At 46.3% G+C, this 14,791-nt stretch overlaps 1 protein-coding gene across 1 annotated transcript; it reads left to right on the forward strand.

Annotated features, from left to right (window-relative positions):
- Window positions 1-782: 782 nt before the first annotated feature.
- On the forward strand, window positions 783-14,579 carry mak16 (MAK16 homolog (S. cerevisiae)). Its single transcript, XM_055662007.1, has 10 exons — window positions 783-844; window positions 4,156-4,205; window positions 5,211-5,320; window positions 5,897-5,961; window positions 8,242-8,393; window positions 9,388-9,442; window positions 10,498-10,572; window positions 11,308-11,403; window positions 12,935-13,000; window positions 14,209-14,579. The coding sequence occupies exons 1-10, from the start codon at window positions 830-832 to the stop codon at window positions 14,374-14,376; spliced, it is 852 nt and encodes a 283-aa protein (XP_055517982.1). The 5' UTR covers window positions 783-829; the 3' UTR covers window positions 14,377-14,579.
- The last annotated feature ends 212 nt before the right edge of the window (window positions 14,580-14,791 follow it).

Genomic DNA, 14,791 nt, shown 5'->3' on the forward strand with positions numbered 1-14,791 from the left:
TCTGTCAGTTCAAACTTCTTGTAAAGAATAAAATTTGATTCTGGTAATTGTCTTTTTTATTATTTTTTAAATCATTTCTTTTTAAATGGCTCACAAGCAGTGTTTGAGTTGATTTTGTAGTAACCGGAACCGACCCGGCTCGCAGGGTAATTGACAGGGGGGACTTTTTGTAAGAATTAAATAAGAAACATTGTAAGTAAGAAACATTGTAAACACACACAATTATATTTATTCTAAACCAATAATGAACTTTATTTCAGACTCTCTCTCCCCGCTGCCCCGGGCCCCGCACTCCTTCTCCCCGCTGCCCCGGGCCCCGCTCTCTCCCCCGCACTCTCTCTCCCCGCTGCCCCGGGCCCCGCACTCCTTCTCCCCGCTGCCCCGCGCCCGCACTCCCTTCTGCCCCGGGCCCCGCACTCTCTCTCCCCGCTGCCCCGGGCCCCGCACTCTCTCTCCCCGCTGCCCCGGGACCCGCACTCTCTCTCCCCGCTGCGGATCCAATCTTTGGCCGGAAGCAAGAAGGCGGGAGCAAGAAAGCGGAGCAAGATGGCGGAACAAGATGGCGGAGTCAGCTTGCTAAAATGTGTCCTGTAATCACCCATGAAACCGCCCATGAGCGAACCTCACGTTTGCGTGAGAGTAACCTATCTTGCTTCGCTCTAAGATCTTTGCTCGCGAGAGTGGCGCGGCAAAATGGCGGCGGCGCGTGGCGGAGAGTGACCGGTTGTGCGCGGAGCCCGCGAGCGGTAGCGTCAGTGTCGGTGTCGGTGGCGGTGTTGGTGTGAGGCGGCGGCGGTGACCGGGGCGCCGAGACCCCGCCAGCGGCGCCATGCAGCACGATGATGTGAGAGCGTGCTCGCGGGGCGGGGGCGGAGATGAACGCCGGTAGCTCACCGGCCCGGGCGGCCTGAGGAGGAGGAGGATGAGGCGATGGGGAGGGATAGAGGGAGGGTAGAGGAGGGAGAGGGGGGGTAGAGGAGGGAGAGGGGGTAGAGGAGGAAGGGGGAGCCGTGGAGGGAGGGAGGACGGAATAGGGGATGGGAAATGGAGACCAGACATTTCAAGGCAGAGAGAATGTCTCGACTAAATCCATTGGCAGGATAAGTGAACCTTTCAGATCATGAAACATCGCAGCACAGAAACAGGCACGTGCCAAACATAAACTAATCTCATCTGCCCCTGGTAGACAAAAGTGCTGGAGAAACTCAGCGGGTGCAGCAGCATCTATGGAGCGAAGGAAAATAGGCAACATTTCTTTACCCAGAGAATTGTGAATCTGTGGAATTCTCTGCAACGGAAGGCAGTGGAGGCCAATTCTGGATGTTTTCAAGAGAGAGTTAGAGTTAGTTCTTAGGGCTAAAAGAATCCAGGGATATGGCGAAAAAGCAGGAACAGAGTACTGATTTTAGTTGATCAGCCATGATCATATTGAATGGCCTACAGCTGTGCCTTTTTTCTATGTTTCTAAACCGAAGATAGACACAAAATGCTGGAGTAAATCAGCGGAACAGGCAGCATCTCTGGATAGAAGGAATGGGTGGCGTTTTGGGTTGAGACCCTTCTTCAGACTGAGAGCCAGGAGAGCGGGAGGTATAGCGATAAGGAAGTGTGAGAATGGGACATCAAAGGGGGTGGAGATCAAGGAAAATGTAGAATAGATCAATGTTAGCTAGGAGAAGGTAACAACAAAACAAACAGATAAAATGTAATTGAGGACAGTCAGACTGGTCGGAGAACTGCGAAGGGGGAGAGGGATGGAGAGCAAGGGTTACTTGAAGTTAGATAAGACAATATTCATACCGCTGGGGTGTCAGTTGCCCAAGAGAAATATGAGGTGCTGTTCCCCCAATTTGCTCTGGGCCTCACTCTGACAATGGAGGAGGCCCAAGACAGAAAGGTCAGTGTGGGAATAGGAGGAAGAGTTTAGCAACCAGGAGATCAGGTAAGTTTAGGTGGACTGAGACTGCGCTTGGTCTCGCCGATATATAGGAGTCCACACCTAGAACAGCGGATACAGTTGATGAGGTTGGCAGAGGTGCAAGTGAATCTCTGCCTCGCCTGAAAAGACTGTTGGGGTCCTTGGACGAGGTCAAGGGGGGAGGTAAAGGGACAGGTGGTGCATCTCCTGCGGTTGCCGGGGAAAGTACCTGGGGAGGGGGTGTTTTGGGCGGGAAGGGACGAATTAACCAGAGAGTTGCCAAGGGAACGGTCTCGGTGGAAAGTGGTGGGGATGGGAAGACGTGGTTAGTAGTGGGATCCTGCTGGAGATGGCAAAAATGTCAGAGGATTATGTGACGGCTGATGAGGTGAAAGGTGACGACTAGGGGGACTCTGTCCCTGGTGCGACTGGGAGGAGGGGAAGCAAGAGCGGAATATCAAGGAGACCATAGTGAGGGCCTCATCTATGGTAGAAGAGGGGAACCCCCGTTCCCTAAAGAATGAGGACTTCTCAGATATCCTGGTATGAGACACCTTAACTTGGGCGCAGATGCGGCGTAGACGGAAGAATTGGGAATAGTGGATAGAGTCTTTGTAGGAGTCTGAGTGGGAAGAAGTGTAGTTGAGATAACTGGCAGTCGGTAGGTTTATAATAGATGTCAGTCGATAGTCTATCTCCTGAGATGGAGATGGTGAGACCATGAAACGGTAGGGAGATATCAGAGATGGTCCAAGCGAGGATCGGCGCGGCCTTTCCCGGAGACGCGCCCGGGGCTCGGGACTCCGGCGGCGGGTGCAGCGTGGACTGTCAGCACGGAGCTGGGGCTCGCTGGAGGGGAGCGCTCCATTCCGTTGGCCCGCAGCAGACGGCAGCCTGAAGCCGCGGTCTGCACAGTTCCAGCTGGCGCGGCGTCTACAGCCCGGGATCCCTCGTGGGGGACCCGGGGGAAGAAGAAGCTTCCACCGCCGGCCCGCGGCCATCTTCTACCGCGGGTCCGGTATGGACTTAACATCACCCCTGGAGGGGAGCTTCGACCGCCGGCCCTACAGACTGCGGTGCTTACGGCTGCGACGTGGAGGGAACTTTAAATCTTCGGCCGCCAGCCTGCGGCCTATACCAACTAAAAGTCGCGGTCTCCGGTGGGGAGGAGCCGACTCTGGACCTGGACTTGTCCAGTCCTTTTACCATCTGGACGCCCGCAGCAACGGCTGCGGAGGGGTGAGGTCCTGACCACGGGGGGAAATGGAGGAGGACTGGCCAAATTGTGTGCCTTCCACCACAGTGATGAATGCTGTGGTGGATGTTTATGTTAAAAATTTATTGTGTTTTTGTGTGTGCCCTTTATCATTGTATCGCTGCTGACGTATCATTTCACTTGCACTTTTTGTGCAATGTGACAAATAAACGTTGTATTGTATTGTATTGAATTTAAGTGCAGGATGGAAATTAGTAGTAAAGTTGATGAAGTCCGTGAGTTCTGCATGGGTGCAGGAGGTAGCCCCGATGCAGTCATCAATATAGTGGAGATCCAGTTCAGGGATAGGGCCACTGAACAGGGATTGCTTGACCTATCCCAGAAATAGGCATGCATAGCCAGGGCCCATGGCTAAGCTTTGGGTTTGGAGAAAGTGGGTGGAGTCAAAGGAAAAGTAGCTAAGAGTAAGGACCATTTGTGCCAGGTGGAGGAGAGTGTTGGTAGAGGGAAATTGGCTGGTTCTGCAGTCGAGGAAAAAATGGAGGGCTTTAGACCTTCCTGGTGGCGGATGGAGGTATAGTGACTGAACATCCACAGTAAAGATGAGGGAGTGGGGAAACTGAAAATTAAAGTCATTGAAGAGACGAAGGGCGTGTGAGGTGTGTTGGACATAGATAGGAAGGGATTGTTTCCATTTCACTTCATGCCACAACTAGAATATTTTTTTGATCCGTATAGAATCATAAAGTGATGCAGCACGGAAACAGGCCCTTTTGGCCCAACTTGACCATGTATACCGAGATGCTCTATCTACACTAGTACCACCTGCCCGCCTTCGCCTCTAAACCTTTCCTGTCCAAATACCTGTTCAAGTATCTCTTAAATGTTTGTTCTAATAGTGTAATTTTATCCACAGTGTTTGTTTCAAGTGATTTAGATGTTCTCCTCCACACTTGTTTTAATTTGCTTGTGATCTGAGGCTGGAAATGAATTGATTTCTAAACAAGTTTCTCTATTCCAGGTGATTTGGGATATTGTCGGAAACAAACAGTTTTGTTCCTACAAAGTCAAGTAAGTAAAGAGATCCAAGAAATTCAATGACATTTTCCCCTCTGTTTAAAGAACATGTCTATTCGTAGCAAAGTTTGATTATGTGGTTTGATAGGTGTGGTTAATATTGAATTGACTTCAGTTTCCCAGTTTGCCAAACAAAGCAAGCATTGTATACCCATGGCATAAGGAGAAGCAGTGGCCGGTCTGTACTTAAGATTTCTGTGCGTTATACTGTAGGCAACTGTATTCAAACCCCTCGTCTACTGTAAATTCACATCGCTATTGATCAGGTCAGATATTATGGATATGTACTGAATATGTGAGAAGGAACGTCACAGTGGCGCAGCTGGTAGGGCTACGACTTCACAGCGCCAGAGACCCAGGTTGACCTCAGGAGCTGTCTGTCTGGAATTTACAGGTTCTCCCTGTCATGCCGTGGATTTTCACCAGATGCTCTGGTTTCCTCTCGCATCCTAAAGATGTGCGGGTTTGTAGGTTAACTGGCCTCTGTAAATTGCCCCTAGTTTGTAGGGAGTGGATGTGAAATTGGGATAACATAGAACTAGTAAAACAGGTGATCGATGATCGGCATGGACTGGGAGAAGGGCTTGTTTCATGGTGTATCTCTAAACTAAACTACGGCACGTCTCAATGAAACAGCCGTTGTATTGAACCATTGTAATGCATGGAAGAGGCAATACAGCTCACTGTGCCTGGGGTGGAGCTATTAGGCATGTCCTAAATCCATACATTTTGTCTCTGATGCTGTGAGTTCTTTATCCTCGAATCCTGTCAGAACACACCCTACCACGTTTTGAAGGTTTCAGATCCAGACAACTCCTAATAAATAGATTTATTGGTGTTTCCTTTCCATGTAACTTGCTATGCTCGAATTGGGAAGAGATGGGGTCATGCTGGCTGATTCTTTTAAATGATCAGGATATTTCACAACTTTGGAGAAAAAAAAGACACAAATGCCAAACACCATGTAATTCCTTCTAACGTTGGTCATTTTATTTGTAGAACCAAAACTCAGAGCTTCTGCCGCAACGAGTATAATATCACGGGTCTGTGCAATCGTTCTTCCTGTCCACTGGCCAATAGCCAGTATGCAACTATCAGGGAAGAGAAAGGTAAGCATCTGACCTCTCGCCCGGCCCTTCACGTTCTGGATGGCAAACTTTATTGTATCAGTTGACATCAAACATGAGTGCCCGGATGGGTATGATTGGGGAGCACAGAGTAGGTAGCACAAGTTTGTAAAGGAAAGGACTGTGATATTAGATAGGGTCAAGAGATGGAGGATGGATAACAGCATGAACTAGTAATGTCCATGTAATTATTAGTACTACTATTCAATGGTTATTATCACATGTACCATGATACAGAGAAATTATTTTTTTTGCATACAGTTCAGTGAATTATTACTATACAAAAGAACAATCCCAGATTAAGTACAAAGTTTATAGAAATAGTCCATGGAGACCATATCCAAGTGCAGCTAGATGTCGAATTTGTACAGTTATATATAATGTATAATATGTTTCTGCATATTTTTCCAGAATAAGCTGGGTGCAGTCAGTATTTGCCCAGTCCATGTTTTAATTCAGGATGTGAATTACTTTCTCCGGCTCCTCTCACTGGGATCAGTGGGATGAGTCTGCCAACAGTTTGTTCATTGGCTAAACCTGTTGTTCTGCATCCTTTAGGTCAGTGTTTCTTGTACATGAAGGCGATAGAGCGAGCGGCCTTTCCATCTCGATTGTGGGAGCGGGTGAGAATTGAATCCATGACTGTATGAATCTAAAAGGTTTTGATTAACAAAGTAGACTTGTGAGATGTGCTGGTTCCTGATAGCCCACCGGGTCGGCTGAGTGTGAAATGATGTAAATTTAATCCTGAGCAAAAAAACAAAATGCTGGAGAAACTCAACATCTAGATATAGATTGGACAGGCAATATTTCGGGTTGTGACCTTTCAGTCCATGTCAAACTACAACTAACTTGCCTGACATATAACCATATAACAATTACAGCACGGAAACAGGCCATCTCGGCCCTTCTAGTCCGTGCCGAACACGTATTCTCCCCTAGTCCCATCTACCTCCACTCAGACCATAACCCTCCATTCCTTGCCCGTCCATATAACTATCCAATTTATTTTTAAATGATAATCAAACCTGCCTCCACTACCTTCGCTGGAAGTTCATTCCACACAGCTACCACTCTGAGTAAAGAAGTTCCCCCTCGTGTTACCCCTAAACTTCTGTCCCTTAATTCTCAAGTCATGTCCTCTTGTTTGAATCTTCCCTACTCTCAGTGGGAAAAGCTTATCCACGTCAACTCTGTCTATCCCTCTCATCATTTTAAAGACCTCTATCAAGTCCCCCCTTAACCTTCTGCGCTCCAAAGAATAAAGACCTAACTTGTTCAACCTTTCTCTGTAACTTAGTTGCTGAAACCCAGGCAACATTCTAGTAAATCTCCTCTGTACTCTCTCTATTTTGCTGACATCCTTCTTATAATTAGGTGACCAAAATTGTACACCATACTCCAGAATTGGCCTCACCAATGCCTTGTAAAATGACATCCCAACTCAATGCTCTGATTTATAAAGGCCAGCACACCAAAAGCTTTCTTTACCATCCTATACATGAGATTCCACCTTCAGGGAACTGTGCACAGTTATTCCTAGATCCCTCTGTTCAACTGCATTCGTCAATTCCCTACAATTTACCATGTACGTCGTATTTTCATTTGTCCTGCCAAGATGTAGCACCTCACACTTATCAGCATTAAACTCCATCTGCCATCTTTCAGCCCACCCTTCCTACTGGCATAAATCTCTCTGTAGACTTTGAAAATCTACTCCATTATTCACAACACCACCTATCTTAGTATCATCTGCATACTTACTAATCCAATTTACCACACCATCATCCAGATCATTGATGTACATGACAAACAACAGTGGACCCAACACAGATTCCTGTGGCACCCCACTAGTCACTGGCCTCCAATCTGATAAACAGCCATCCACCATTACTCTCTGGCATTTCCCATTCAGCCACTGTTGAATCCATCTTGCTACTCCACCATTAATACCCAACAATTGAACCTTCTTAACCAACCTTCCGTGAGGAACCTTGTCAAAGGCCTTACTGAAGTCCATATATACAACATCCACTGCTTTACCCTCATCAATTTCCTGAGTAACCTCTTCAAAAAATTCAAGAAGATTAGTCAAACATGACCTTCCAGGCACAAATCCATGTTGACTGTTCCTAATCAGACGTGTAGAAGCTTCTGCGGCTGCTGCTAGGATAAGCGGGGTGCAGTCAGTATTTTTGTGTGAGTTTGAAGAAGTCTGAAGTAAGGTCCCATCCCAAAACATTGTATTGCTCAAGATTCCAGCACCTGTAGTTTCTTGTGCCTCTAAATATAACCCTTTCTTGTTTCAGAACACTACAAGTCTTGCTCGCTAGCCTAATTACACTGACAAATTACTTAGCAGCCAAATGCTGTTACAAAGGGGTGAAATGAATTAATGTGTGAAATAGATGAGATGTAGCAAATATCAGGTGACGTATGTGAGAAATAGCACAAGTGTGTGTAAATAACATGTGCAAGGAGCACTAGGTGCAATTACTCCAGGCTAGACAGCCCGTGTAAAAAAAATACTAGTTGTGGAAATATAGCAGAAAATGCTGGAGATTCGCAGCACGTCAGACAGCATATGTGGAGAGAGAAACGGATAAGATTTCAGATCAATGGAATTTAATCCGTGCATCAGAACAAACTTGCCTGTTCAGCTTCTAGTGAAATGTTACCCCAGTTTTCCTCACCATTGGTGCTATGTTGCATCTGAACATCTTCCACATTTACTCAGATTGCAGTTGCCATGATATTTGACTTCTGAACCTGTAGCGCAAGAAGCCCCTCTCCCGCATGTTGCAGTTTTAGTTCTAGAATTTGAAGCCAAGTTTCTATATATGTGGGAAGTGAGTTTGCTTTTTCCAAGACCTTTGATCATCTTCCTCCTTGATATTTGTCAGGTAAAGCTGAGTAAAAATTACGAGAAAGCTCTGGAGCAGATTGACGAGAACCTCATCTACTGGCCCCGCTTCATCAGACACAAGTGCAAGCAGCGATTCACCAAGATCACCCAGTACCTGATCCGTATCCGCAAACTGACCCTCAAGAGGCAGTAAGTCCTTTCTATTGCCGGCCTGGCTTCAGTTCAATCAGTGGGTGACACAAGTCAATAATCTGGCTCGGGGTGTGGGAAGAATGGAGGGAGGTGGTGGGTGGTGAAAGCTGCCAGTGGAGTCCAGTGAAGATTTTAGTTTTGTTTTAGGTTCCCGTGCTACCTGCTCCATGGTCGGATAGTCGGCGACTAAACCGTCTCCCCCATCTGGTTTGCCAGGTGAGGAGGGGGCTGTGGACCCCCAGCAGGACCAAAAACAAGACCTGTCAAAGGGCAGATGAGCTTCGAGCGAGCCAACGGCCATCCACACTTCAGTAGAAGTTGCGATCACTGTCGTACACAGCATTGTAAGGAACGATGATAAAATGCACACACACCAAAATCCTGTACTTCCAGCGGCGGAAATCCGCAGGAACTGGAGGACAGAGATGTGTGGTGCGTCCGTCACTGTTCCTGTCGGAAACCAGCATCGCTGCGTCACTAATGTTTTCAAGGATGATGATTAGTGTCACATGTACTAAGGTACAATGAAAAGCTTTGAATCTACAATGTCAGGATGTCTGAACTCACTACCACTTGTCTATTCGACCTCCCAGAATTTATCATTTTTGGAAGCAACTGAGAACAGAACAGCACAGGAACATAATTCCTACTAACGTTAATGAGGTAAAAGTTGTAGTTAAACTAGCAGATGGGTAGATGAGATGATCTTGATGTACAGCAATTGAGATGACTTTGGGTCCTGCTTTTGAGAGCCAATTGTCTCAGCTCAACCACATTGTTACAGGGGCTGTTGCTTAATGGTTAAGATTCAGTGATTACAACTGAGAATATTTGCAAAATGGCTGTAAGACGAAAGAGAGCAAACGCAGCAGTTTCCCTGATCCCAGAGTGTTTACACAGTGTGTAGTGCTGGTGCTTCGAGGAAGCTCAATGTGGGGTGGGGAGAGCAACTATTGCTCCCTACATTTATCTCCCTCGTGTTTCTGTTCAGGAGGAAGCTGGTGCCTTTAAGTCAGAAAGTTGAGCGTCGAGAGAAACGAAGGGAGGTAAATATATTGATGTACTGTTGCATGGGCTGATGTCCTGTTGCATGTTCCTGTCAAGATAGCCTCGGTCTCCCGACTCCATCCTGTCATTGGTGTAAAACAAATACCACTGGCACAACACAGCAACACAACCACAACAACTGTTGGTTGTCACATTATAGTGTCATAGAGTCATACAGCACGGAAACAGGCCCCTTGGCCCAACTCATTCATGCCGCCCAATATGCCCCTATCCAAGCTAGTCCCACCTGCCCACATTTGGCCCTATATCCCTCTAAACATTTCTGTCCATATACCTGTCCAGGTGTCTTTTAAATGCTGTTATTGTACCTGCCCCAACTACTTCCCCTGAGGCTTGTTTTATATACCCACCACTGAAAAAAGTTGCCCTGCAGGTTCCTGTTATATCTTTCCCCTTTCACCTTAAACCTATGGATTTTTGTTCTTGATTTCTCCACCCAAGGTAAAGGACTGCATTCACCCTGTCTATTCCCCTCATGACTTTATACACCTCTATACCCTTCATCCTCCTGCACTCCAAAGAATACAGTCCTAGCCTGCCCAACCTTTCCCAATAGCTCAGGCCCTTGAGTCCTGAAAACATCCCCGCAAAGGTAGGTACAGCATGACGTATATTTTGCAGACCTATTTTGGGATCTGTCTCCACCACCTTATCATGTTTTCCAAATCATAACATATGGACTAACTATATTCCCATCTCCACTCTGCCATAATCAGATCTTAACACTGCTTCTATCACTGCAAACAATCTCTCAGTCTCGGCCTGTTTGTCCTCATCAAAACTCATCTCATCCCCCCCTCCCCGTAATTCCTGTTGTGTAAGGAGAACAATCTCCAGAATCTCTATTCCACAATATAACGGACTGGTAACGTTTATTAAATAATCTCTGTCGCCTCTGCAAGGCCTTGGCAACCATCTGTGGTTTGAACTGAACAGAAGTCCTCAGTTGTGCCCATTTATCCTTGGTTTTGACAGACTGGTTTCTCAGCCGGAGCTGGCAATATAACAACGTCTGCTTGGTGTTTTCTTGCAGGAGAAAGCTCTGATTGCAGCTCAGCTCGACAATGCCATTGAGAAGGAACTACTGGAGCGACTGAAGCAGGGGACGGTGAGTAACTAACTGCCTTTAAAGACTGAGATCTGAGTTCCAACAAGATCTAGTGAATAGGGATGTTATCAGATGTTCATAATCTTTGATTGATTTGGCATGGAAACAGATCACCAGGTCCACACTGACTATCGATCACCCGTTCACACTAGATCTATGTTATCCCACTTTCACATCCACTCTCTGCACACAATGGGGCAATTTACAGGTGTCAATTAACCTACAAACCTTCATGTCTTTGGGAGGTGGGTGGAAACCCAAGTACTCGGAGGAGACTCACGTGATCACAGGGAGAACGTGCAAACTCCACACAGACAGCGCCTGAGGTCTGGCGCTGTGAGGCAGTAGCACTACCAGCTGTGTCACTATCCCGTGAATATTCCATCTTGCTAGGGAATATTAGGGAATTCACTGATTGGGAATCTGTTCAGTGAAGGCTGCCTTCTTATTTCCTTCATGTGCTGCAGAAAGTGTTGTTTCAACACATTGAATAGAGTCATACACCACAGAAACAGGCCCTTCGGCCCATCGTGTCCATGCTGACCAAGACACCCCATCTACACAATTCCCACCCGCCTGCATTTGGCCCATATCCCTCCAAACATTTTCTCTCCATGCACCTGTCCAAATGTCTTTTAAATGTATAAGGGGAGAGAAATTTCATCACATTGATTGGCTGCATACTCACCATCAAGTGATGTCTTCCAAGCTATTAACGTTTTTCTCTCCCACCAGTATGAAGATATCTACAACTTTCCTGTTCATGCCTTCGACAAAGCACTGGAGAAGCAGGGAGCAGAGAGCGAGTCTGAATCCTCGGAAGACGAGGAAGTAAGTATGGATAGAAACTGCAACAAATACAAACCCCACCATTCTAGTCTCTGATCCTATTGATGCACATTGAATTTGGAGACAGCTGAAAGGGTGTCTTTTCAGACTTGTGTCTTAATTCCTTGATCCAGTCACTGAGTATAACTGGCCAGGGACTGTTTGCCAACGTATATCATTGGGAATCTTAGTAATTACTCCAGGGGCTATAGTTTGAGTACTACTTAAACTAGGTATTAAACCTGTTTCATCAATTGGTGTGTGTTTTAATAATTCCCTGGTAAAACGTGTTTACATAGATACATAGACAATAGGTGCAGGAGTAGGCCATCCAGCCCTTCGAGCCAGCACCGCCATTCAATGGGATCATGGCTGATCATTCACAATCAGTTCCTGCCTTTTCCCTATATCCCTTGATCCCACCATCCCTAAGAGCTCAATCTAGCTGTCTTTTGAATGTATCCAGTGAATCGGCCCCCACTGCCTTCTGAGGCAGGGAATTACACAAATTCACAACTCTGTGAAAAAGTTTTTCCTCATCTCAGTTCTATATAACCTACCCCTTATTCTTAAGCTGTGGCCCCTGGTTCTGGACTACCCCAACATTGGGAACATGTTTCCTGCAGCTGGCATGTCCAATCCCTTAATAAGTGTATATCTTTCTATAAGATATCCTCTCATCCTTCTAAATTCCGGTGAATATAAGCCCAGTCGACCCATTCTTTCATCATGTGACAGTTCCCACCCCCCCCCCCATCCCGGGAATTAACCGTGAATCTACGCTGCACTCCCTCTATAGCAAGAATGTCCTTCCTCAAATTAGGAGACCAAAACTGCACACAATACCCCAGGTGGGGTCTCACCAGGGCCCTGTACAACTGCAGAAGAACCTCTTGTTCCTATACACAACTCCTCTCGTTATGAAGGCCAACATGCCATTTGCTTTCTTCACTGCCTGCTGTACCTGCATGCTTACATTCAGTGACTCGTATACAAGTATACCCAGGTCACATTGTACTTCCCCTTTAACAAATTCAGATATTAATCTGTCTTTTCGTTCTTGCCACCAAAGTGGATAACCTCACATGTATCTACATTATACTGAACCTGTCCAAGTGACCCTGCATCCTCACAGCAGCATCTTCTTCACAGTTCATACTGCCACACAGTTTAGTGTCATCTGCGAATTTTGTAATGTTACATTTAATTCCTTCATCTAAATGTATATCGTAAATAGCTGCGGCCCCAACACAAAGCCTTGCGACACCCCACTAGTCACTGCCTGCCACTCTGAAAGGGACCTGAAAGGTTCAGTATGATTGAAACCTCTTCTTCAGGCACCAGCAATATTTGCCAGGAGTCATTTTGTTACTGTTGTCACCATATCTCTACTATCCTCTCTAGTTTAGGAGAAAGCAGTGTGAATACCAAATAACTCCAGAAGGGCAATCATCTAGAGAATGAGTGTTGGGAGTTTTGCTGGAATGACTAACATCAGCCTTCTGTTTTTCGTGGTCTCTTTCTTCCTGTGCAGGACGTTGGTCAGGTGGAATACGTGGAGGGAGACGAGATTGATGAGAGTGACCTGAGTGACTTTGAGGTAATGATCTGGTGATCAAAATGGAAACTGCTCTTTTTCATTTTGGACAGAGAGGGCTCATCAAATTTTGAAATATGGGTGCTGTCAGAGAAATGCAAAATACACCATCCTTTCTGATGTGATTCTCCACCCAGTAGCGCAGTGTAACTGCTGACTACTGTTTAAACAGAGAAAGACGACACAAAGTGCTGTCAATGGGTCACTGTTAATTGCCCTGTGGGTAGGTGAATGGAAGAATATGAAAAAATTGAGGAGCATGTGTGAGAGTAAAATTAGTGTAAAGGGGTACCATGGTTGACCCAGACTTGGTGGGCCGAAGGGCCTGCTTCCATGCTGTATGAACTCTGACATAAAGTAATAATGTGCAGGCTGCACAGTGGAAGATTCCAGAACAGTGCTGAATAATCTATGTTACTCACCCCTTACAGCTAAATGAATATTCTTCTTCTTATCGAGTCCACACACAAGATTCAAAGTTGTTCAGCCAGAGCTGGACACACTTCTCGGCATCTGCAAACAATGGTGTCTGTCTTGTGCGTGATGGTGGAAAGGTTGGTGAAAACAGGGCTGCGACGTGAACGCTCTTTCCTTGACCCCAACTGAATATTTAACTTAGCCTTATCCTACATATGTTTGGCACCTGATGGGACCCATTGAAAAGTGAATGAGTGTTCATCAAGTAGGCTGAGTGGCACATTGTTGCATGCTTCATTAGCCACCTGTTTGGTGGTTACATGAGGAGCAATCTCAGATGAGATGAGAGCGAGTCCCGTCTAAGTGTATCCCGTCAAGAGGCAATGCCATTTCCCAGATCCAATGTGTCATCGACAAGAGGGTTTTGCTTTAAGGTTAGAGGGAGAAGGATTAGAGATGTTCGAGGTGAATTCTTTGCACGGAGATTGGTGGATGCCTGCAACGTGCTGCCAGGGGTGGTGGTGGAGGCAAATACAACCGTGGAATTTACAAGGTGTTTAGACTGAAACATGTTTCTGTAGGGAATGGAGAATAGGGATCGCATGCAGGTAGATGGGGTTGAGTAGGTATCATGAACTGCATAGATATTGTGGGCCGAAGACCCTGTCCCTGTGCTGATTTCTATTCTCTGAACGATAAACAAATTATAGCGTGGACCACTTTTATTTATCCACGGCTGGAGAGGTACAGTAGTAGTGTTATCTGATGATACAACTGATCTTTCGTGCATACAGGCCATGGATAATCTGGAGGAGAGTGAAGACGAGCAGGAAATGGAGGTCGAATCCTCCAAATCGAAGGGCAAGACCCCAGTGAAAGGCCCGGTCCAAAGGAAGCGAGCGTTTGTAGAGATTGAATACGAGCAGGAGACGGAGCCAGCAGCCAAAGGCAGCAGCACGTGACGACCGCCTGTGAACCACAGGGTCTTGCTTACACTGAAATGTGGACATTATCTTCATTGCAAGTATCTCGAATGGTCATCTCAGCAGAGCAGCGTTGTTGCTGCTTCAACAGGAGGGAAAGCAAGGACTTAAACATCCTTGCAACGCGATACTCGGATTCTGCCCTTTGTTTAAAATTATGAATAAAGACGCAAGTGAACTACGTAGGTGTGGAAAGGTTTTCCAGTGTCTAATATTGTGGTCAGAACAGCTTGCCTTATCATGCTATACTGTACCACTGACCAAAGCTTTGACAGGTGAGGTTGTAACGTGTTAAATTGAGAAAAAAGTAAGAATCCCTACTATTCTTAAAAAAAATAATTCCCTAGTGTTCTCTCTGATGCAACACCAAGCCTCGTGGACTAGTTGAATTCCC

The sequence above is a fragment of the Leucoraja erinacea genome, chromosome 35 (assembly GCF_028641065.1).
Source record: "Leucoraja erinacea ecotype New England chromosome 35, Leri_hhj_1, whole genome shotgun sequence".
NCBI lineage: Eukaryota > Metazoa > Chordata > Chondrichthyes > Rajiformes > Rajidae > Leucoraja > Leucoraja erinaceus.